Source organism: Staurois parvus, unplaced genomic scaffold (assembly GCF_062004578.1).
Source record: "Staurois parvus isolate SC_StPar_1 unplaced genomic scaffold, SC_StPar_1.0 ptg000015l, whole genome shotgun sequence".
Classification (NCBI taxonomy): domain Eukaryota; kingdom Metazoa; phylum Chordata; class Amphibia; order Anura; family Ranidae; genus Staurois; species Staurois parvus.
The window spans coordinates 741,018-763,098 of record NW_028317811.1 but is presented as its reverse complement, the minus strand read 5'-3'; the positions used below and the strand labels follow the sequence as shown (position 1 = coordinate 763,098).

At 39.6% G+C, this 22,081-nt stretch overlaps 1 protein-coding gene across 1 annotated transcript in view; it reads left to right on the top strand.

Annotated features, from left to right (window-relative positions):
* Positions 1 to 20,753, top strand: part of LOC149473423 (uncharacterized) — a 93,475-nt gene extending 72,722 nt beyond the window's left edge. Inside the window, exon 7 of the mRNA XM_089678584.1 lies at positions 20,286 to 20,753. Within this exon, the coding sequence (XP_089534710.1) occupies positions 20,286 to 20,753 (468 nt within the window). The remainder of the gene's footprint in view (positions 1 to 20,285) is intronic.
* Positions 20,754 to 22,081: the final 1,328 nt, after the last annotated feature.

The following is a 22,081-nucleotide window of genomic DNA, read 5'->3' as shown; positions in this document are numbered from 1 at the left end:
ACAACAGTGGTGTGCAGAGAAGTGTCCTTGGACAGAAGCAGCAAGAGACCATGCCTGGTTCCGCTCCCTACAGCTAAGAACAGGAAACGTAAGTTACAGTACACATAAAACAATCAAAATAGAATGATTAAAAACAATTCTGATCTGACAAATTTTGGTACTTGTGTACACAACATGAATCGAACGATCATGTTTTGTGTCTACTATTGACATTGATGCTAGTGATGTAGGTGTAAATATTGAAACCTTTTAATACCATCTGAGCATCATTTGGGTTCTGAGGTGCACCCTTGAATTATGGCTGATCATGTGCATTTTTTATGGGTACTAGATAGGTGTACATAACCAATGTAATCACTGAATGCATTTCATATGGGGCTTTGGTGTTTTAGAATGCATTATGTACTGTAATTTTAACAATATATTGTATAAAGATGTATTATTTTAGACACAGCAATGTTTAAGCACAGCGGGTGGGTATTCTCTCATGCAAAGAATGTTATGATTCCTATAGACTGATACTTCATTACTGGCCTGGTGATCCATCTTGCAATTTTATTTTTATGGCTCTTGTATATCCTGTTAATGTGTCACTTGACAACCTGAATGTTAATTGTGGTACGTCCTGAAAATCAAGGGTTAACATACTGTATTAGCAGGACATTTTTAATTCCTAGAAGAAACATCCTTACCTGTTCCAGGTTAATGAAAATGGTTTGGAGGACACTGATGCAAGCAGTCAAGAGTATGCGGTCCTGGAAAGGAGGATATCAGGACTGCTTACTAGGGGGAATGGAGTACAGAGGTGTGTTTACAGACAAATGGCAAGTATAAAGTAGAGAGGCTAGGCAAGTGATTCACACTGAGATAAAGCAAGCCATCTGCAGATTAATTACTAGTCATTGTGTTATTAAAGCATGACTGTACTACTTTTAATACAGTTGCCCTTTAAAGAAATATCCCAACTAAAGTCTTACAATTACCAATCCACACTCCTGCAAGATCTTCTCTGTGCAGCCTACTGTGTGTTATCTAGCACTGATTCAAAAGTATCCATGCCAAGCCATTTTGAGCAATCTCCATTCCTGTAATCTCCATTCCCACCTTACAGTGGACAACCTTTCAGTAGGAATGAATGGAGACTGTGGTATGCATATGTGGAAAAAGCCAATAGACTTATGTGGTGGCAGCTTACGACTTTGGGTTGGTGCTAGGGGTAGGGGGATTTATGGACATATAGAAGTCTTAAATCATGTATATTTCACCAGAGTGGAATCAAAATGCTTCCAATTTTTCTTTTAGTTATCAAAATTAGATACGTGTTCCCCCACAAGAGAAAGGGAAGAGCACATTTGACACTCAAAGCCTATATGGAAAGGGTGAAATGTAAAGCTACGCTCAATTTTTCAAAGGTATCCACTTGTATTTCTTGTGATAAAGCAGAAAAAAAGCCAACCGAGACCCTTTAAGTGATAAAATTTGTCAATCTGTCTTCTGCTTACTATCATACATTAAAAAAATGAAATGTAAAGATATAGGAGTTATTTTAATTCTATTGTCGCATTCTAATTTTCTCCTGCTGCTCACTAACACACTTCTTCTGTAGCATTATTTGTAATATCCCCGACGTTGCCCATATGTACTTATTTGTTAGTAAAGCTAAACATTGTATTGCTGTAGACCAATTTTTTTCAGTGCAACTTACTGGAAGATTAGTGATTTTTATCTCCTTAATTATTTTATGTGGCTGCCATTTAGGTGATCCCTGAAAACTCATCTCTTCAGGGAAGCCTATCACGCCTCCAAGTAAACATTTATTACTTCCAGCAGCTCATCCCCCACAGTTATAACCCTTTGTACCACTTGCGCCACCCTATTAAATTGTAAGCTCTTATGAGTAGGGCCCTCTTAATTCTCTTGTTTTTTTTTTTATTGTATTGTAACTATATTGTCTCCCTTTTTATATTGTAAAGGGCTGTGCAAACTGTTGGTGCTATATAAATCCTGTATGAATATAATAATAATATAATAATCACTAGCTCAAATGGCTGGTTTTCCTGCACAATTCAACTGGCATTTCCCAGAGGCTCCTAGCTATCATCAGAATAAAGTTAATAGCATTTTAAGGAGTAATAACACATAGGGTATACTTTGTGACATGGCTATTACAGTGCAAATAGAGAAAAAAAATTGATAATATATTTTGCAGGCAGTAAATTTGATTGATATGCGTGGTAATGCCTTTTTGAACTTAAAAAAAAAAATCAACAATGATAAATAACAAATAGCACATGCTTACACCAATTGTATTATGCCTTTTGTTATTTGACCTTCTATTTTTGTCATTGAATTCCCATCAGTTTACCATTTTCTTAGTTAAGACCAGGGATGATTCAGTAAGTAGTTATTAGTAGTTAAAGAGGTGCCATCTAGTGGACATTCAACAATATTATTCCTAAAAAAGCAATCGAGTGAGGTAGGATGGATGTAGACACTGATTTACAGGCTGCATGTATCGCTTTTTTTTCCTTTTGTCTTAAAATCTGTGCAATCTTTTACATTTTTTTTTAATATGTTTATATATTATCAAATATAATTGAATTGTAAGCAAATATTTTACCTATTTCATTGTGGTGTTCACTGATTTTTTTCAATCAAATAAAATGAGCCTGTTGCTTAATACTGTATTCCAGGGCTTAAAATTTCAAGTCCTGAGCTACTAGCCAGGCCTTAAGAGTTACTCGCCACCAACAAACACACACAAACAGAGACACCTGTACACACACACACAGACATACACATACACAGAAATATTTACACACATGCACACACATACAGACACATGTATACACACACGGGCATGTACAGACACGCATACACACAGATACATGTACATACATAAAAATACATATGCACAGACACATGTACATACATGCACAGACACATATATACACACACACATGTACGTACATACACACAAACAGACATGTACATGCACGCACACACACACACATGTACACACACACACATACATGCAGACACATGTACAGATACACACATATACATGCATACATAGACACACACATGCACGCACATTAAGTACTCTCTCCTCTCCCCTGAAGCCACCACTGGTTGACATAGAAGATCATGTGACCAGAGTGAGCTGAAATTAGGTAGACACACATCTATAAAAAGTTGCAGTACTTCATTGTTCACTCACGGAGCCAGGTACTGCACTCTAGGGGGAGGCAGAGAGCACACACTCCTTCCTTTGCTTTCACTGCGCTCAGCTATTGAGCAGTCTAACAGCTCCCAGTGCCAATAACAGATCCGGCCTGAGCTCCAAACCTGCTCAGCAAGACAGCCCTGGGAGACACACTCGCCCCCACCATAATTTCCACTCGCCACTGGCGAGCAGGTGAGTGGAAATTTCAAGGCCTGCTGTATTCTAATATTTATGTTGACATCATTCAATTACACCATGTAAACAATTACATTTTATAATAACACCACCCTATAAAAGTATGTTTTCAGTTTTTGTTTTTTGTTTTGTTTTTTAGTATGCACATGCACAAGTGAAGTTAATTACTCCAGCCATAGCCACTTCAATTTTTTTTTCTTTTTATCAAATTTATACTTGAAGGTCTCATTCACACCATATGTGCAGAAAAACGAATGAACAAATTTCACAGTTTTATACACGTTGCAGATTCCTGCGCAGAAACAAATCTGCACATGATATTCGTGTTGTGATGTGAACAGGGCACACAGAGAACAATTGATTTTGTTGTGCCCTTGCAGAACGTATGCAGAAAAACTGATGTCTCTGCACCATGATATGAATAAAGCCAAAAGGCGAGATTCTAGCAAGCTGTGTTGCACACTGATTTCTTAAACTGCTCTGTAACATTTTATTGTTCAACCTTTATGAGCAGAGAAAGCTCCAACAAATATATTCAATTAAAATACAGCAATTGCTATAACATAATCTTATTTAACTGCTTAATTAAAAGGATTTGAAAAGCAAAAAAATAAATAAATGATATATGTGACAATAGCATAATACATTTTACCATGTTTACTATTGCATACTACATTGTAATTCAAATGATATTCCCCTAACTTTCTCTCCTAACATATTACACACAACCCTACTGTATATAAAACACTGTAACAAATCTTGCAGAGACATTGTGAACGTAATATTGCTAGACACAACTAAATATAAGCTAGATAAATATCCTATAACCATGTTATTAAACACTTGATGGAAATAGAGTAGCCATAACTTGCCTTCGGATCAATTTGCACTCACTTTCAATCAGTTTCATTAAACCTGATTTAATTGGCCAGTGTGGAAAATAATCAGTGGTTTTGCATCCGTTAGCACTGAGGTACTTTTTGTTCATGAATATGATTGATCAGAATGGGATTACATTGTGGAAACAGATGTGATCAATAAATTATGATCATAAATTACAATTGTATCTTAACTATTAATTGAAATCCACTTCCACATGTGTGACATATAGATCAATTTAGTTGTTAGCTATAGATTAATTATTCTTAGGTGTGATCAATCAGAAAATAAATCAATCATTTAACCAAACATGTATGGACATGGGGGAGATTTACTAAAAATGTAGCCCTCAGAATCTGGTGTGCTGTTCATGGTAGCCAATCAGCTTCTACCTTCAGCTTGTTCAATTAAGCTTTGGCAATAAAAACTGGAAGCTGATTGGTTTCTATGCAGAGCTGCACCAGATTTTGCACTTTCCAGTTTTAGTAAATCTCCACCCCATTAGTCTTCTAATGCATCTGCCAGGTTTGCTCAGTAATACCATAGTAACATTAAGATCACTTGTAAACATCTACAATGAAACCGTTATTTTCAGATCACTAACCAATCCGTTCTCTTCTGGAAGACAGCTCTGATAGTTTGCTTTGCAAAGATAGTTTGCCAAAGCAAGGTGTAAAGCAAAAGTCTTACTATTACAGTCATCAACTATGGGGTTGATTTACAACAGGAAACTAGGCAGTTCGCTTTACAAGGAAGTTTCCCTTAGCTTAGTGAATGAGGTGATGCTCCACTGACTTCCATTATCCAAATTTTTTTTTTTTTCGTTATTCTTCCTTGCATGTGATTGAACATTCTGTGCAAAGTGAATTTTCACCACAATCCCTAAGCTATATGAAAATCCCTAGCAATGTCAAAACGTCCTTGTAAAGTGTCAGGACCTGAATCACCTGCTGGTGGTAGTGTGGTTCCCTGGGCAAGGAACTGGAGAGCAGTACATGGAGTGTCTGCAGGCAAAAGTGAAGCTTGGTGGGGGGTTCCTTGCAAATTTAGGCTGTATTTCTGCAAATGGAGTTGGAGATTTGATCAGGATCAATAGTGTCCTCAATGGTGAGAGAAAAAGGTAGATACTTATCCTTCATGCCATAACATCAAGAAGGTATGTGATTGGCCCCAAATGTATTCTGTAGCAGGATAATGAGCCCAAACCTACAGCCAATGTCATTAACAACTATCTTCAGTGTAAAGAAAATCAAGGAGTCCTGAAAGTGATGGTTTGGCCCCCACAGATCCCTGATCTCAACAACATCAAGTCTGTCTGGGATTACATGAAGAGACAGAAGTATCGGAGGCAGTCAACATCCACAGATCTGTGGTTAGTTCTCCAAGATGTGTGGAACAACGCACCTGCCAAATTCCTTCAAAAACTGTGTGCAAGTGTACCCAGGGCTGGTGCTAGACTATTTCATGCCCTAGGCAAGGTCAGCTACTTGTGCCTCCCCCGTCCTCCAGAGAAAAAGTAATAACTGAAAAAACAAATCAACAAAACATGACACTGCTAAATGTATTTTAATTAGCAAAAATAAGTGCCATAAGATGCCACCAGCACCAATATTAAAGATAAAATCGGTGTCACAGATGGTTGGTAGTGGCAGGGTGACAGTTGCAGTGAGTGGAGGATGAAGTATCCACAGTCTGACAGATCCCAAGCTGGTATTCCCTAGGTAATGGGGGGGGGGGGGGGACGCTGGGACAGCAGGCAGCCCAGCCCACAGACCAGAGAGAACACCTGAACTGAGTGATCCCACACAGTGACAGATCTGACACAACACACCAGCACCAACACGGACACAGATCAGCAGGCACTAGAAGAGCAGGCTGTGGGATCATGATGATGCCATCCCTCACTGCCATATTGCACATGTGATGGATGGCTGGGCAGCCGGGTCACACTCACATAGACACGAGTCAGACATTATCTTGCTCCGCAGGCGCAGCTCCACCTCCGCTGGTGAATAGGAAGAGAGGGGCTGGAACTCCACAGTGATCAGCAGCCACCAGCTTCCGAGTCTGAGAGGAAAACTGGAAGGAGCAGCAACTCAGCTGCTACACTGGCCACAGACACCCAGCATCTTTCTCTGTCCGTTCTTCCTCTCCTCTGCCATCCCTCCCCCTAGCTGAAGGATTAATACTGACGTGGCATCCCACACAGAGAGAGTGCCGGACTGTGCTGTGCCCAGGTGCCCCTAGGTGGCAGTGCGCCCTTGACAGCTGCCTAGTTTGCCTAGTGGAAACACTGGCCCTGAGTGTACCTAGAAGAGTTGAAAGCTTGATGCTGTTTTGAAGGCAAAGGGTGGCAAATTTTTATTTAGTTATTTTATTTATTACAGGTACTTTTATTGCGCCATCAATTTAAGCAGCGCTTTACATGTGTATATACAGTATATCAGGCCTTGAAATTTCCACTCACCTGCTCGCATTTCGCGAGTGGAAATAACATGGAGGCGAGGGCCAGATCGATCAAACAGCCGATGGCAATGGAGCGGGGTGCCGGCACCAGAGGCGGAATAAGCTTTTAGGCATTAAGCACTCACACACTACCCAAGGGCCCAGAGTCCTTAGGAGGTTCTATGACAGGCTCCTGAAAGGATGGGAAGGGGCCGCAGGGTGGACTGTGCAAGCGTGCTATGAGTCCGGTCTGGTGAGAGGAGAGAGTGACTGACAGAGCCCAAAGAGGAGGAGAATCCACAGACTGGTGAGAACTCGGCATGTAACAGTGGGAGGAAGGGGGAGAATTGTCTGTGACAGGAGTGCTTAGAAACGGAGTGTGGCAGGCTGAGAGGGCCAGAGGGGAGACGTGTGTGTGTGTGTGTGTGTGTGTGTGTGTGTGTGTCTGCATGGGTTGTCTGTATGTATGTATCTGTGTGTGTGTGTGTGTGTGTGTGTGTGTGTGTGGTGGCTCTGTATTCACTTTATGTAGTAGGGGGCCCTGTGTGTGTTCTGGGGGGGGGGCGCACTGTACCATAATAGAGACCATGTGTTCTGGGGGGGGGGTTGTGTGCTCATAACCTCAAATTATGGGCGGATGGTGACATATTTGTGAATAGCAGAAATACCCCTTTTGTTGCCCTCCTTCCTCCCTCTTTTTCTCTTACCCCCTTCTCTCTCACCCCCCTTTCTTCTTTTTTTTTTTTTTAAAAAGGGGGTAGAGGACATGGCTATGGGGGGTGAAGGAGGGTATATATTTCTGTAACTGTATTCTACATAAAACATTTAACCAAGCAATTTAATGAGAGAATTTACAAGGGCGTGTTTAGGGGAGGGATTAGGGGGCGTGGCATGGTAGAGGTTGGGCGGGGCAACTGGTAGCGAGTAACTCTTAAGGCCTGCTAGTAGCTCAGGACTTGAAATTTTAAGCCCTGCAGTATATATTGTACATTCACATCAGTCCCTAATCCTCAAGGAGCGTACAATCTAAGGTCCCTAACTCTCAATTATACCCACACATATTAGGGCCCTTGGATAGAAGCCAATTAATCTACCAGCCTTTGGAGTGTGGGAGGAAACCCGAGTACCCAGAGCAAACCCATGCATGCACAGGGAGAACATGCAAACTCCAGGCAGGTGGAGCCGTGGCTGGGATTCGAACCAATGACCCAAGTACTGCCAGATCATTTACTTTCCATTTTGTTACCTGATAAAAAAAATACACTATGAACACTTCTATTTCTGAAAGAATTCTTTATAGCATTTTTCACACCTGTCTAAGACTTTTGCACAGTAATGTAAACAATACTAATAAATATGTATATTATCTCTTTTGTCTGTAACTCCTTTTGCCAACTAATATACAAAGATTAGACCTTTGAAGGTGCTAATACCTGTCATTGATATTGCCACAATATTGAGATTAAGCAATATTGAGATATTTATAAGTAGCCATTAAAAAACAAGAAGATAAGAAATTACTTATAAAAGATGAATGAATTACTACAAACAATCTAGCATATAACAATATTGCATCAACCTTTTTCTCATGAGCACAAATGCAGAACCATTAATTTTGTGTCTTAGATTTCTAAGTCTCCCTAAATAAACAAAAAAACAAAAAAAAACATATAGAAACAAAAAAAATAAATAAACCAGTGTATATGAAAATGCCTAACTGGGTTCAATAAATCATTGTTGAATAGACCATAGAGTTGAATAATACTTATATTTTAGAAGATGGTTTTCCATAGACACAAAACATCAATGCCAAAATTGATTTCAAACTGTTCTGATGTCCACAACATTTTCTTTATTTATGCCTGCTGTAGAATCCATACTGCATGATAGCCAACCACAGTATGCTTCCTATGGTGATAAATCCACTTTGTAAATGCTGATCATTCCATATTGTGTGGATCAATGTATTTTTCTCAGAGGACTTTATTGTAGTTGATGCCCATCATTCTGTGTGTCAATAGCTAACAGTAGCCCATTATTTCCAAGGAAAATCCTGTTTTAGAGACCTGCAGTAGATTTCAGATACATTTTACTGCACCACTCCATATACTGTACATAACAAATTTTACAATTCTCCATTCTCTTCACTGTACTCTGTTTTGTACACTTTAGGCTGCATACACAACATCACTCCACTCTCCACACTGTTCTGTATAATCTATATGGCACACTAATCCATTGCATACCCTTTGTTTTATATGATTCTCTGTGCCACTCTGTACAATGTGTCAAACATATACTTCACACACCAGTCCTTTCTCTGTACTGTGCTTTACATTATATACTTTACACTGCCTCACCCTGTACTGTACACTATGATGTACATTATACATTCCCCACTACTGTAATCTGTCCACTGTGCTGTACATTGTGCTACATATTCTGTACTGCCTACTGCTCCAGCCTGTATACTGAGCTGTAAAATATATATATGCTCCATATCATTGGACTCTGTACACTGTGCTGTACAATATATGCGCCACACAAATACATTCTGTATAATGTGCTTTACTCTACAGTGGATATAAAAAGTCTACACACCGCTGTTAAACTGTCAGGTTTTTGTGATGTAAAAAAATTAGACCAAGATAAATAATTTCAGAACTTTTTCCACCTTTTTAATATGACCTATAAACTGTACAACTCAGCTGAACAACAAACTGAAATCTTTTAGGTGAACAGAAGTAAAGATAAATAAATAAAATATGGTTGCATAAGTGTGCACACCCTTACACTAATACTTTGTTGAAGCACCTTTTGATTTTATTCCAGCACTCAATCTTTTCAGGTACGAGTCTTAGTATGGCACATCTTGACTTGGCAATATTTGCTCACTCTTCCTTGCAAAAACACTCCAAATCTGTCAGACTGCCAGGACATCTCCTGTGCACAGCCTTCTTCAGATCACCCCACAGATTTTTGATTGGATTCAGGTCTGGTCTCTGGCTGGGCCATTCCAAAACTTGAATCATCTTCTGGTGAAGCCATTGCTTTGTTGATTTGGATGTATGCTTTGGGTCATTGTCATGCTGAAAGATGAAGTTCCTCTTCATGTTCAGCTTTCTAGCAGAAGCCTGAAGGTTTTGTGCCAATATTGACTGGTATTTGGAACTGTTCATAATTCCCTCTACCTTGACTAAGGCCCCAGTTCCAGCTGAAAAAAAAACAGCCCAAAAGCATGATGCTGCCACCACCATGCTTCACTGTGGGTATAGTGTTATTTGGTGATGTGCAGTGTTGTTTTTGCACCAAACATATCTTTTGGAATTACGGCCAAAAAGTTCAACCTTGGTTTCATCAGACCATAACACAATTTCCTGCATGCTTTTGGGAGACTTCAGATGTGTTTTTTTGCTAAATTTATCTGGGCTTGGATGTTTTTCTTCGTAAGAAAAGACTTCCATCTTGCCCCTCTACCTCATAGCACAGACATATGAAGAATACAGGAGATTGTTGTCACATGTACCACACAGCCAGTACTTGCCAGATATTCCTGCAGCTCCTCTAATGTTGCTGTAGGCCTCTTGGCAGCCTCCCAGACCAGTTTTCTTCTTGTCTTTACATCAATTTTGGAGGGACGTCCAGTTCTTGGTAATATCACTGTTGCGCCATATTTTCTCCACTTGATGACTGTCTTCACTGTGTTCCAAAATTCTTTTGTACCCCTGACTGATACCTTTTAACAATGAGATCCCTCTGATGATTTGGAAGCTCTCTGCGGACCATGGCTTTTGCTGTAGGATGCGACTAAGAAAATATCAGGAAAGACCTACTAGAACAGATGAACTTTATTTGGGGTTAATCAGAGGCACTTTAAATGTTGACAGGTGTGTACTGACTCCTATTTAACATGATTTTGAATGTGATTGCTTAATTCTGAACACCACTACATCCACAGTTATAAGAGGGTGTGCACACTTATGCAACCACATTATTTTAGTTTTTTATGTTTACTTCCCCCCACTTAAAAAGATTTCAGTTTGCTTTACAAATTGAGTCAATAGGTCACATTAAAGGTGGAAAAAGTTCTGAAATTATTTATCTTTGTCTTTTTTTTTTTTACATCACAAAAATCTGACATTTTCACAGGGGTGCGTAGACTTTTATATCCACTGTAGATGCTTCACATCCCCCCATTTTTTTAGACTGTGCTGTATGCTATATGCTTTACACCACTTTACTCTGTTCACTATGCTGTACAACAATTGCTTAACATCGCCCGACTCTGTCCTCTCAGTTGTTTTAATATATGTTTCACACCACTTGACTTGTTTAATATGCTGTGCAACATTGTGCTACAGGTTATACACTGTTGTATATTATATACGTCAAGCTTTTCTTGCTGTACAATATGTACTTTGTACATTGCCACTGTCTGATTAAATGTTCATTTACTTTACTGTGCTTTTTATAGTTATACAATTATGATTACTGAGAAAACCTCTTTCTGCTAAAAACAAATTAACTCATTTGTTCTGGATTATCTATAGAATTTAGTAGAGCAAACATCAGTAAACATTAGATAGAATTAGGGGATGCAAATATTTTTGAAAGATTGTTTCCTGTGAAGCCAAGGAGGAGGATGACATCAAGTTCCCAAGATGCATCTAGAAAACAGCAGTCTGTCTAAAATGCATGCTACCAGAAGGTGCTGGAACATTTTTTTTCTATTTATCTTCAAAACTGATTGTAGAGTACAATCGGTTGCATTTTTGCAATTTCATACAGCCATCTGTAGGCCTGAACATGTTTGCTTTTAGATTTAGATGTGCTTTAATGAGACTGTGTCTGGTCTTTAATAAAGTGCACATATTTTTATCCATTCACACTTTCTCAGGATAGCTATTTAAAGCCTTCCTGGATGCTTCACGCATAGTGTCTGAAAGGAGCTGGTTTGACGTGAAACACACCACGGGATTTTGATTTTCTTTTCCTGTTCAATAAGCTTTTGTTACAAACTAGAATCATTCCAAATTCTTCTATGAGTACATGGTTCCAGCCCTCATTGTCTTGTCCTGTGTGACAGTGGCTGGATTTTTAACTGTTTGTAACATTTTGTTTTATTTGCTATATACATAAAAGGCAACATATAGGGTGGAAATCAGAATTCCAGTGGTAGAAATAGGTTTATGTATCAACAGATGTTGGGCTCCACCCCCAGGTCCTAGGAACAGCTTTCTTGAAACAGCTTAAAATGTTTTGCTTCCCCTTCCTCCATGTTCCAGTAACATAGGGGGAAATTGTGCTAACATGGTGAAGCATCTGCAATGGAAAATTTTATAGTAAGTTTGTTTTTAATTTTTCTGGAGGCCAGGCACCTCCATGTCAACAAATAAGGGGAACTGAGTAGCAATAAAAAAGAAACAATGCTGGGTACTGAACAAAATAGAAACCTATACTTTACATAGGTAAGTACCCAGAACAAGATCCAGATGCAAACTATATTTGATAACCAGCTGCCACGTACACTCTTCAGTTATTTTCACAGGACCAACTTGCTGTCCTGGAGATGGTTTCTGGTGGGGTCCTTACCTGTGATGTCCAAGATGCAGCAATTGCACTAGTTGATTGCATTATTTGCAGAGGAGGAGAAACATCCTTGGCCCTGTAAGACATTTGAATTGCTTTAACTATTCAGGATGCTACAGTTTTGGAAGTAGCTGGTTGCTCCTTCCTTGACCCTGATGGTAAAACAAGTTCTCTGTAAGTAGGTGAAAGTAAGACAAACTAGATCTAAATTATGCCAGAGCTTCTCTTTTCTGACTTAGGCTCAGATAATATTGGCAAGGTAAACTCCAAATCCAGATGGAATTGTTATACAACTTTTGGAAGAAATTCGGTCTAAGCAACACTTTATTAGGAAACCAAGACATTTTATGTAATCAGTGGGCCTGTGAGCAAAATTATAAGTTGGATCCCATTGCTTGATTAAAGAAAAAAAATGTGATGTGCTTTGTGTGCTGTGGTGAAGAGCGAGGCATTGTTTTTATTGCCCCAGGGGCTTTGATACAATTCAAAAAGACCTGGTGTACCTTTGTGCACTTTAAGTAAAGCAGTAATGCTGTGCGTGCAAAGCCGTGGCAATGGTGGATGTTGCCAAATTGCTTTAACAGTGGGAAGGGTTTCATGGGACAAGATTAAATCAAACAAAAGTTATTTTATACCCATTAAATATGCTTAGATTGCTGTGCCACAAGTAAGAGTCTGACAGACACGTATACACCTCAGCACAATCATTTTATAAAACATGAAACTCTTTTATTGCATATGACTTTATGCACACTCAAAATAGACTGAGGGCTAACACTTTGTTTGAGCTGTCCTTTTATAAGGACGTCATTAAAATAGTCACAGATTGCTTGGCTCAACATCACCTTCATCATCAGACTCCACTGAACCACCACTTTCCTAAAGCGTTCTCTCCTAGATGTAGATGGCGAGAAGAGGTGTAGGGAACAGTTGGGTAGGAATAGAAAGAGAAATTAACTGGCTCATGTGTTCAGCTATAGCTTCCCTGATGTACTGTAGGCCTTTAATTCTGCTGACTCCTTATCTGATTTATCTGAAATCTCACTAAAGCAGCCTTTTTTTTTTAATGGTTGGAGATGCGCATGCACAGTAGTAGCCTGATAAGAAAAATGGGGGAACAATATTCGGATTTGTGCCTTAAACAGATGAGGACCCTTCTCCATAGAATGTTTTATATGATTTTTTAAGAATGCGAGAATTCTTACTTTTGAAAAGAATGTGAAAAAGCTAGTATATCCCATGGAAATTGTTGACTTCAACATATTTACGCAGGCAAACGATATTGACGTAAACAGTGTCAGGTAAAGGTGATATACTTAAACAAAATGACACATATAAATGACATGGTTTATTCATTTTCATGATCTAAATTAATGAAAATGCAAATTGGCACCAACACTTCTAATCCATGAAATTGAAATCTTGTACTCCTAAGGGAGTATGTAGGTTGAACCTGTCTAATTTAAACTTGACATATACAGGGTCTTGTGTTCTCTTCGCGATTGACATGTGGGGGTTTATTTACTAAAGCTGGAGAGTCCAAAATCAGACTCCCTTCTGCATAGAAACCAATCAGCTTCCAGGTTTCATTGCCAAAGCTTCATTGAACAAGCTGAGGTTAGAAGCTGATTGGTTTCTATGCAGAAGGGAGTCTGATTTTGGACTCTCCAGCTTTAGTAAATAAACCCCCACATGTCAATCGCGAAGAGAACACAAGACCCTGTATATGTCAAGTTTAAATCATTATGCCTAGCTCAACAGTGCTCTCTAAGACCCTGAGAAAGAAACATGTGGATGCCTAGGAGCCTGGCAAGGGATTTAAAAAGATTGCAAACTGATCTGAAGATCTTTAACCCCTTCACGCCTAAAGGTAAAACAAGCACAATTCTCCAATGTTGACGTGAGAGTAAAATTGTACATATCATCACAACTACTTTGTACATCCAGGTGGATTATACCTTGCTTTTTCAGGACAAATTGGGTTTTCATTTGGTGGTAAATGGTAATGAATATCTTATCTTTTTTTTATTATCAAAGGAAAACTGGCCCAAAATAGTAAAAAAAAAATCATTTTTTTAAATTTAGCTTTGTGTTTCTTGTTACGACCATAACCTACCACCAAAGAACACCCCAAAATAAATTATCCAGCTCTTGACAATCGCAGCGATACCATATACGTGTATGTTATTTGTTGTTTGTACCCGTAGTACAGCCCAGAAACAATAGTGTGCATTTTGTTTTTGTCTTTTTTTTTTTTTTTTACCTAAAACACACTGACATTAACACTAACTGACACTGATACCATTTTTTTTTTTTTTTTTTTAAATCCTGACCTTTAACTTAAATACTGACTCTGGCACTGAACTAGATGAAACCTTGATCTAGGTATTTTTCTTTATTTTTTCGTTTAGTTTTTAATATTTACTTATCTTTACAAATTTTTTTTTTCTCTCTATGCCAGGAGTTAGAGAGATACAATGTATCTCTCTTCTCCATTCATAGAGAGAGAAAAAAAAGGGGTGCGGGCTGCACAGTGACTGGTCACTGTGATAGCCATCAGAGGCTATCACAGCGATCATGTGACCCGGGACCGGGGGTCCTGGGTCCCGATCATTAGAACGGGACCCGGTGCTCTCAGTGACACCGCGGTCTCAGTGCTGGGAGCACGCCGAGCAGCACGCTCCCAGCACAAAGACAGGTACGCAAATATGCGGCCCCACGGAAAAAAGCCCAGTTCTGTGAGGCCGCGTATTTGTGTGATGTCGGCGGGAAGGGGTTAAGGAAAATCATTTACAAGTGGCATAGATTTTAAACAACCTATATTTTGTCCAGGACTTGGTAGCCTAGCAATTTCAACCCATGAGCTAACAATTTGGTGCTAAAAGAAGTCTCATGCATTGCGCCAATTCAACTTTCATCCGAGAGGTTTGCTAAGAAAAAGCCTTTGCTGTCCAAAAAGAACACTAGAGCAAGATTACATTTTGCCATTAAACACAGAGGCCCTCCATAACAATGTGCTAAATACTGATTTAGTTGAAGACAAAGTTGGTTGATCATTGTAAAAGTAGACATGTTTGCCACAATCTAAAGATCGCATTTCAGGAAACGAATCTCATAACAACTGTAAAGCATGGGGGTGGAAATGTTAAGGCTTGGGGTTACTTCACAGCTTCTGGGGCCTGGACAGATCATCATCAAGCCAATTACATTTTTTGCACATATTAAAGTGTGCTTGAAGCCATCTGTCCAAAAGTTGAAGTTGAACTGAACAAGCATTGCAGCATAATAACCTGAAGCACATTAGCAAATCCACCAAAGAACAGCTCATAAAGAAGAAATGGACTGCCCCAGTCAATGCCCTGATTTGATTCTAATTGAAATTTTGTAGGGGGGGTTGAAATAGACAGTTAATACAAGGAAACCCATAAGTAAACTTTTATGCAACTCCAAGGCATTTTACATGGAGAAGTAGTCAAAAATGGCACTGAGTCAACATAGACTAGTGGGCAGTTATACAAAATGCCTACAAAAAAGTATTTTCCTGCTAATAGGGGCAGTACCAGTTTTTGTTACTAATTTTGGCACTGTGCTCCATTACATCTATTGATATTTTTGTTGATGAATTGATTAAAAAGCAACATTTTTTTTTTTTTTTTTTTTTTTTTTGTGCTCTTATTAAAATATGTCCCTTTTTCTGAAGACACTGGGGTTGATTTACTAAAGACAGATTGAATGTGCACTTTGCAAAGTTGCACAATGCACGAGCAGTTGCGCCAGAGATTAGTAAATGAGCAGAAGCTCTGCTGACTTCCATCATCCAAACATATGCAAGCAAATGCTGTTTTCTTTATTTCCCTTGCATGTGATTGGGTATTCTTGCAGATTAAAACTTTACTACATTGACTGACCTCTGAGCAACTGCACTTGCAGTGTGCAACTGCACTTCACAAATTGCACAATCTACCTGCCTTTGATAAATCAACCCAACTGTTTCAATACAGATATAATTGTTGACCATTTTTCACAGAACTGTATACCTCTGCTGTGATCTTGAAAATGAGTTTGTTACCCATGAGGCACTATCGTATAAACATTACAGATCATTGCTATATTTTAAATCTAGAATATGTAGTGAAAAAATACCAGTAAGGAAAAAAAAAATCAAAACAAAATGTTCATCTCTCACCCTGTCCGCTGGCTTGACCGCAAACCTATAGATATAAAGCACTAAGAGCAAAGAGAAAAGATTACTAGCTATGGGAAACAAAAACCTCAGAGCAAACAACAGTAACCTCACACCTTTAGCAGAAACACCATAGAACAAGTATGTGTAGAGAGCCCCTTCCCAAATTCTGTACACCATGTACCCAGTAGTGATATACCAAGAACAATTATTAACCTCCCAGGGGTCTAATTATGTCCACATTTCTGTGCTCAAAGCGGTACATTTTTTTTGCATGGAAATATGTAGTTTTTTTATTGTAGGCCTCTAATTTTTAGGAATAACTCACTGAAATCTGTCCAAACAAGAGTCTAATAAATATCCCAGGTATGTTAAAATTTGAAAGACGAAATCATAAATTATAATTTAATAAATCATAAAAAATAATAATATAATTAATTCAATAATATCAAACCAAAAACACTGAAATTTGAAATAGAGTGCCAAATTCGCACATCACTGAGCAAAAGTCGCAAAATCGTTTTCAGTGTCTGATGACGAATTTCCCCACGAATCATCACTCAATTCTGCAAGTAGTTCTAATTTACTATCGCTGTTCTCTAGCTGATCTAAAACCGCTTTTGACCTAAAGGGATGCTTTTTGGAAACCATGGACTTTTCTCAGTTTCAAGGCAGAAAGAACAGTAAAAATGCAGGCAGGACACAGGACAAAGCACTAGGGACAAAATGTATGTGAAATGCTTTGATACAGTAATGTTTTACTATGTGATTTTAGTGAGTTTAGTGAATGTCACTTTTTGACATTTTTAAATTTCCCACCAGTTCCATCCCCGTACGTCCTGACGTCGCAGGGAACGGAACCCAGAAGACAGATGCCGGCATCGGCCGGGGGAGATGGCCGGGGACACTGCAGGGGGGGCATCGCGGGAGCGCAGGACAAGGTAAGTGCAGAAGGGATCCCGAAGCAGCGCTGCAGGGTATTCCCGAGTGTAGCTCGGGGTTACCGCTTGTGGTGCTGAAACTTTACCCCGAGCTACACTCGGGAATACCTCCAGGGAGGTTATATGGTGTGTCATAAGAGACCAGAAGTGAGAGAGACTGCTAGCCAAAAAGGCAACCAAACTCTACAACTAACACTCACTAAAAAAATAAAGGACCAGGAGGTACAGAGCAGGACCAGCAGCAGGAGGAAGACACTGCAAGTAGTGCAAGATTAGACCACTGCTGTGATGAGGAAGGGAAGGGCACATTCACCGCTTCCACCCTTACCACACAGCTGCAAATGAAAAGTAAAAGAGCAGAGAAGATAAAGAAGAGAGCAGAGGATAGACTTTCCAAGTTCTTATAAAGCCTCTTATGTTACTTCTGCACTGAAAGTGATGTAAGAAGCAATAGATGGACATTGGAAAGAGAAAGTTAAACCAGGAGCATAGCTCTCCTTAAAATGTTTATAAAGAGGAGTATACAGAAAAGTATAGAAAGGATCAATTTAGGGGTTACACCAGAGCCTCCACTCTGGGAGAGGTATAGCCTGGTGGATTGGGAGCTTTCTTTATAGGGGAATCTTCTGACAGAAGTCTCTGATCAGGAATTTGGAGGAAGGGAAATTAAAAATGTTTCTAATGGGTTGTTCTGGGATGTTGTGGGATGACCAGGGTGATCTGAGAAGATTTGTATGTTTTTACTATGTGTTGAAATGTTAGTAATTACACCCAGTAATATGTGCATATTGAAACAATTCACCTTTTATAAGATTTAGCAAATATGTACATTTTTCCTGCCTAAAAGGAGGCACCATAAGGTCCTTTTAAAAGGTTTGATTGGCCATAGAGACGTCCTCAATGGTTTGTGATATAGAAGGTGGATGGGGTTTTGATCCTGAAGAAGGGGCTTATTGCTGGAATCCATATATTGGTAATAGGGTAAAGCCAGGACTAAGGGGCACATAGAAGTGGTTACACTGTGATGACAAATTAGGCAGTCCTAGTTGGCAAATAAAATATTTTTGTGGTTAATTTACAAAAACTGTTCACGGTTTTCTTTACATATGTAGCACTATCCCCTTAGGGATTGCTGAAGAATTGTGTCCTCTTATAGTCCTGTGCAGCCAGTCATTCAGTATTTTCCACACAAGCTTGCACTCAGTCAGAATCATTCCTTGAGCATTGGTTTTGTTATTTTATTGAGGGGATTAGAACTTGGATAGGGTAAGGGGCGTATAGGATGCCCAAGGGAACCGATAACGGATGATAACTTCCTGAACTATTTACAAGCTTCACTTCTCTGATGCTGTCTCTGTTGAAAATCTAGCCAGCATCTCCTCGATGTACCACCCCAGACCTTAGATTAACTCCTCTTCATTCAGCAATTTGGAGACTTTTGCTGAGCAGGGAATCTGGCTGCTTTCCCTTTTTAAATGAGCTGCACCATCACTAGTAGGGGGCTAATCTAGTTTCCCACCAGAGTGCTCCTTCCCTTATCTACCCAGAGGTTGCAGGTATACTCACTCAGATCCTCTCTTGTACTGCTTGCAGGTTGACCACTGCCACCAGGCCTATCAGCTGGGCTGCTCCATCCCTGCCATAAAGGTGACCAGTGAATCCTGAGTTTTCCTCCTCTCCAGGCTCGCAGGCAGGCCCCATCCCACTAGGCCTCCTGGCAGCTTCCTTCCACCTGCCTCACATCTTCCTCCACACTCTTTCCTCCAGCTCTCTTACTGCTGAGTAGGCTCCTATACTTTTTAGGGAGTACCAGCCCCTTGCCAAGCTTTCTGCTGGCATTGGCTGAGGTCTCTCAAGAGTGCAGCCAGCCACTCCTCAGGTCCATCCATTGCTTCAGAGGCCCTCCCCTGAAAGCCTCAGAGCAGGGGGAAATTCCAGAGGGGCTGACCTGCAGAGTTTCTCAGCCCTGACCACAATTTGACTTATCTGGCTATTACGCCTGAGCTGCTAACAGTTCCTGTCTACCCATTAGAATCTAGCTCCCCCTAGCTAATTAGGAGGGTGTTATGCATAGATGTAACCGTATTTTACACTCTGTATAAAGATTGTACTAAATTTGCATCTTAATAAATAAGGTGCAGCTCTGCAGAGAAAAATACGGTGCAGCTCTGCAGAGAAATCAGTCAACTAATATATATTTTTTATGTCGCAGCTTAATTGAACAAGCTGAAGTTGGAAAAGTTAGAAGCTGATTGGCTACCATGCACTGCTGCACCTGGTTTTGCTCTATTCAGTTTTAGTAAATCAGCCCTTTTATGTTGCCATAACCATGAGAAACAAATGGTTTAAACAATCAAGGTCATTTGATAGAAAATGTCCATGAATCCTTGTATTTAGTAATGTTTGCAATATAATGTACTTGTTTGATGAAACCTCAACTCAAGATCATGTGACACATGTGAAGTACTATTGGGGACACTGCCAAGAAATTATTACTTGGCATGCGCTGGATGAGTCTGTCATCTGTCCAAAGACTAAGAACATAATGCAAATCCCTCTGTCAATGAGAAGTGCTTGTGCTAGACCAAGGAACATCAACAGTGTATCCCTTGTGCCAGCCTAGTCAAAATGCAAGAAAAACAGTACATTTTTCCAATCAATACATGATTTATCTCCATATACAGGAGAGGACTTCAGTAAAAATGTAAAATTAGACATGTGCTTTATTCCCGTAACTAAATGAGTACCCCTTTGCTAGTAAACTTATTTTTTTACCATGCAAATGTAGACATGGTCACATTGGGAATAATTCTGTGTTCTGTTTTAGGGCTTCAGGAAAATTTGCAGTGATCTATATAAAGAATATGAAGACTGCTGTTTTGGAACTGAAATATTTAGTAGAATTGATCTCTGTTCAATGCACAAAAAGAACAATTTGTCTGGCTATTATTATTGTGAAAGCTCAATAATTATAGAAGCAATAAAACCTCAGGAGGTGAAGAGCTCCATCTCAGAGCCAAAGGTAGTAGCTTATGAAACATTGAAAGACACAGAGGCTCCTACAAGCTGCAGCAGCACTTCTTCCTCGGGAAAAGATGCTGACAAGATAAGTTTAGACATTACTGATGCAGCAGCCATAAGTAAAGTGGAAGGAATCAAAAAGAACAATGGACAGCCTGAAGCAGCAAACACTTTGCTGGGAGAGAAATCCTATGTGCAGTCAACACCTGATCTATTTCCAGCAGAAACAACGGCATCAACAGCTGTGGACAGCAGACCTGAAATAAAAAACTGACATATACAAATTTTCTGCCAAAGAAATGTCTGAATGGCTTAAGAAAACGCAGTGATCAAAACAAAATTAGGCATTTGTCTGCAAGTGTATTCAATGTTTAATGGTACTGTGCCAAATAATGAGACAATATCAGGAGATGCATTACTGAGGTTAGAGAGGAATGTACACTGTCAAGTATAATAAAAATCTGAACAGTCTACAAAGCTCCCTGAAGGATCACACAGCCAGATGGCTAGTTTTTTTCATCAAGTTTCATCTTAAAGATAACACAAAAGAACCTTGTTAAACTGGAAACTCTATAGTGAAAAGTGAGCCAAATTAAACCAAAATGATTTCTTCTCAAATTAAAGTCTGGATTATCTTTATGCACATGGACACTTGAAAAATATTGGTAACTAATGGCTTTTCCAATATCAGATGCCGCCATCAAGAAGAGATTGAAAAGGCAGTAACTGATGCCACCACTGTCTAGACCATGAAAAAGCAGCAACTGATATTCACCATTGGCTAGAGACTGAAAATTACATTAACTTATGCAGCTACTGACTACAGACTGAAAAGGCAGCAACTGATGCCACCACCAGCTAGACTGAAAAGGCAGTAACCTATTCTTGCCAATGGCTATAGACTGAACAGGCAGTAGCTGATGTCACCATTGGCTAGGGATGGAAAAGGCAGTACCTGATGCCACTAAGAGCTATAGGCTGAAAAACAGTAACTGATATTCACCACCAGCTAGACACTGAAAAGACTGTATATGATGCTGCCAATGGCTATAGATTGAAAAGTCAATAAATGATATTCACAATCAGCTAGAGACTGAAAAGACTAAATGATGCCTCCATTATCTATAGACTAAAAAAGGCAGTAACGTATGCTACCACTGGTTAGAGGCTAAAAAGGCAGTAACTGTGTCACCACCGACTAGAGACTGGAAAGGCAGTAACTGATACCACCACTGCCTAGTGACTGAAAAGACAGTAACTGATGCCACCACCAGCTAGAGACTGAAAAGACAGTAACTGATGCCACCACCAGCTAGAGACTGAAAAGACAGTAACTGATGCCACCACCAGCTAGAGACGGAAAAGGCAGTAAATGATATTCACCACCAGCTAGAGACCGAAAAGACAGTAACTAATGACATCAATGTCTAAGACTGAAAAGGTAATAACTGATATTCACAACGAGCTAGAGACTGAAAAGACAGTACATGATGACATTATTGCCTAGGGACTGAAGCAGCAGTAAGTGATGCCACCATTCACTAGGGACTGAAAAGGCAATAACTGATGCTACCTCTGCTAGACTCTAAAATGTCAGAGACA